The sequence below is a fragment of the Myotis lucifugus genome, unplaced genomic scaffold (genome assembly GCF_000147115.1).
Source record: "Myotis lucifugus unplaced genomic scaffold, Myoluc2.0 scaffold_18, whole genome shotgun sequence".
Taxonomy (NCBI): Eukaryota; Metazoa; Chordata; class Mammalia; order Chiroptera; family Vespertilionidae; genus Myotis; species Myotis lucifugus.
In genome coordinates, this window is record NW_005871066.1 from 619,087 (window position 1) to 622,938 (window position 3,852).

Genomic DNA, 3,852 nt, shown 5'->3' on the forward strand with positions numbered 1-3,852 from the left:
TGAAACCTTGCCATTTGTAACAACATGGATGGGCCTAGAGAATATAATGCTAAGTGAAATAAGTCAGACAGAAAAAGAAATACCATATGATTTGACTTACATGTGGAAACTTAAAAAAAATAAATGAAAAAATAGACTGATGGTTACCAGAGGGAGCGAGGTTTGGGGGCCGGGGGAAGGGGATTAAGAACTACAAATTGCCAGTTATAAAAACAGCGATGGGGCTGTAAAATACAGCCTAGGAAAATAGTCAATAATATTGTAATAACCATGTGTGGTGTCAGATGGCCACTGGACTTACCAGGGTGATCACTTTGTAAGTTATATACATATCTCATCACTATGTTATACATCTGAAACTAATATTATGTGTCAGCTGTAATTGAAAAAAAATCCTACTGATTAATTACTACTTACAAAAGGTAGCTGGGCTCCAGATTAAAATGACCTAAATGTAAACTGAAGCAAAAGGATGATACAATCTGCGATCGTTGATTAAGAATTTACAAAATAAATTAGTTATAAAAGACATTGGGACAATAGGAAAAATCTGAACAAGGGCTATATCACATCAATATTAAATATCTTGCATGTAATACATGGTATTCATGTAGGGAAAAGCCTTACTTCTTAGGAGATACATGTTGAAGGATTTCTTTAGGGGTAAATTCACCATGAAGCCAGCAACTTCCATTGGGCTGAGAAAGTGTATGTGTACAAACACACATAGCACACGCCCCCGAGAGGAATCAGCCAAATGGAAATAACTGGTGATTTGGGTGAATAGAGCTATCTTCTGTACCACATTGTCAAGTTTCATAAGGTTTGATTTTCAACATAACAAGTGGAAGACAGCTTTCTCTCTTGGGCCCATGGGCTTCGTGGTCCCTTTGGGTTTATTCTGTTTGTGTTCCGAGTTGCTGTGAAGCTTTCTTTAAAAGAGAAAACGTGTTTCTGGTTATCACTTTGGAGTCTCTCCCCTGACATTCAGCTCTTTCCACGGAGTCTCTGGGCGGTGTGATTTTTTCGAATGAATATGCTAGTAAATAAAGTAACTTCAATGAAAGAAATGATGTCTGTTCATCTCCATGGAGCTCAAATTTATAGGAAGAAACCTTTTAAAGTAATATAGACGTGTCCTCTCTGCTTTATAACTGGTGCTCAATAAGTAAGTGCTTAAACGTGAGTGTTTTACAAGCCTCTAAATATCATTAGAACAGCTGATCGCAGCAACACTAGCATTCCAGGGCCTGCCCAGACCCGTCCGAGGAGAGGGCCTCGATCTGCACTTGAATCACGTGTGCCATGCTCTTCTCCACACCATGGGTGTGTCCCTAGCGAGCCCTTTAAGGCAAGCATGTCAAACTCATGGCCGGCGGCCGCATGCCTCGGTTACCCGCCTGCGGGAGTTTAAAAATGCTTGCTTTAAGGGCTCCTTCCTTCTCAGGTCTCGGTCTTCAGTCCTCTGAGAAAAGTTCCCTCCCCTTCCAGTCTGGTCCATCTCTGCTGATGGGGATTCTTTGTCATCTACCAGGATCTTTATACTTTTTAAAAAATATTTTATTGGTTTCAGAGAGGAAGGGAGAGGGCGAGAGAGATGGAAACATCAATGGTGAGAGAAAATCATGGATCAGTTGCCTCCTGCACGCCCCCTAGTGGCAACCCGGGCATGTGCCCTGACAGGGAATCCAACCGTGACCTCCTGGTTCACGGGTCGATGCCCAACCACTGAGCCACACGGCCGGGCTATATGGATTTCTTTCCATAGCTTCCCCTCCCACCTGGCCGGCTTTCCTTGGGCCTTCCGCCTTTCTCCGGGTCACTCCTGTGGTGCTGCTCAATGTATTCCCAGGAGGCATCCCGCCTTTCCTCACATCTAACTCGTGCTGCTCATCCAGCAGGTGGGACAATGCTTTTGGCAGAACATATTTGTTTCCACGTCTCTCTGAAAACCCGAGAACTCTAGAATATTCTGAGAAGGTCGCCCCGCTTTATCCTTCGGGGTCTGTGCGTGCAGCTGCTGAGGGCTGGGGTGCAGCCAGCGTCCACCCTTGGGCGCTGGGTGACTGTGGACCAGCAATGGCTCCTCCCTGCACCCAGGCTTCCCACGTGCAACGTGAAGCCCATGTCCGACCTGCTTCCGGTGGCTGTGAGGAGTGGAACCTTGTACATCCTGCTGGGCGCCCAGACAGTGCCCTGGGGGCGCCTCCTACATTCACTCCTCCTCATCCTCGGTCCACGGAGTAGCCGCACGGGATGGGATCAAGTCTATGGTCAAGATGTGAACGTGACCCTCACCAAACCATGTCTTCTTTCTGCTTCTCTCTGTCACCGACGCAGGTTTCGCTGGGGCTTCTACACGCGCACGCGACGCACATCCTGTGGCCCCCGGGGCGCTGGCAGCGGCTGCAGTCCGTGCTCCCCCCCGAGCGCCTGCCGGTGCAGAGCGAAGACCAGTGATGGCTCTCCCGCCGCCGCACAAGAGGCCACCCGCGGCCACCAGCGACACACAGGAAGGGGGTTCCGCCAACACGTGACGCCCTGCGGGAGACCCCCTCTCACGCTAAGATGACTAAAGAGAGTTTAAAAACATTAAACGGTATGAAGTGGCACCTGATTTTGTGGTCAATTGTAATACCCGGTTGTTTTATGCCAAAAACACACGCCGACCTTTGGGAATGTGAAGGTGTATTCTCATATGTCTGCTGGGGGTTATGTGAGACTTTGCCGGGCGCACTTATCCTGTTGATCGCTGGGTTTTGATTTGGTGTTTGCTGCTGAAAGAATGTGAAAATGAACCGAAGGGAAAGTAATTGCTTGAGTGATGCCACTTACTGCTTAGCTGGAACAGAAGAAACCTATTAGACACATACTGATAGGAATTACATTGTGATTGACAGCCAGGTGGGACGTACTGTAAGCTGTGATGTAAAAATAAAGCACTCATTTGCTCAGGTACTGCTTTGCTTGTCATTTCATTTGTACGTCCATGAAGGAGGACTATCTTCTCTCTTGGGGAGGACCGATCCTGTCAATACTTCCATACAATCAACCTTTCTCATCGGCCCTTTTGACTTGAAAACTTCTGAGTGATCTCATGACTGTTCACAGGGATGAGTAAACCCTTTTATCAGTATTTAGTCACTATTTCTTAAAATATTCTAAGTGAAAGGGAAGAAAAAAAATCCCTCCAGAACAACCAAGTCTGGTTTGCTTGTTTTTTACCCCAGTGATGTTCCAGGGTTCATGTCTGTCATGCTGACCACCAATTGCTAAGTGTTATAATATTAGCACATGAGAGTCTGCGATTGTATAGATAAGGAGGAGGTAAGAGGCCAGCAGGCAAGTCTGCATTTATGAAGCTGTTCTTCCTTTTTCCTCCCACGGATTGGGGGCTCGCGCTGATGGGAACTAAGCTCTGAACCCATCTCCTCTGTGCGCCTAGTCTCGTTTTCTTGCTTCATCAGCAATATAATCCCAAACAAGGACCAGCCATCTTGCCAGTGTGGATGCAAACTCATTCGCTTGCAGGAACAGAGGCTCAACAGCAAAAAACACAGGCATATTAAGGGCATATGTTGCTAATAACAATTCATTATCATCACAATAGCTTATTCACCAAACATCAGTGAGTACTAATGTATTAAGGTTGGTCAAAATTAATGTTTTAAAAAATAATACAGTAAACCCTCCATTTTTTGGACCTTGATTTCATGGGCTTTGGATTTAATGGACAGAATTTCAAGTCTGTATGTCATGTGTTAATTCTAAAATGATTTTAACCAAAATTTGCTTATAATTAAATCAACAGATTATTTTTTTTTATTATTAATTCACTGTTTTAATAAGTTT

At 45.3% G+C, this 3,852-nt stretch overlaps 1 protein-coding gene across 1 annotated transcript in view; it reads left to right on the top strand.

The window, feature by feature from the left end:
- The window catches only part of IMMP2L (inner mitochondrial membrane peptidase subunit 2), a 462,659-nt gene extending 459,701 nt beyond the window's left edge, over window positions 1-2,958 (top strand). Inside the window, exon 7 of the mRNA XM_006085318.3 lies at window positions 2,341-2,958. Within this exon, the coding sequence (XP_006085380.1) occupies window positions 2,341-2,460 (120 nt within the window). The 3' untranslated portion in view covers window positions 2,461-2,958. The remainder of the gene's footprint in view (window positions 1-2,340) is intronic.
- The last annotated feature ends 894 nt before the right edge of the window (window positions 2,959-3,852 follow it).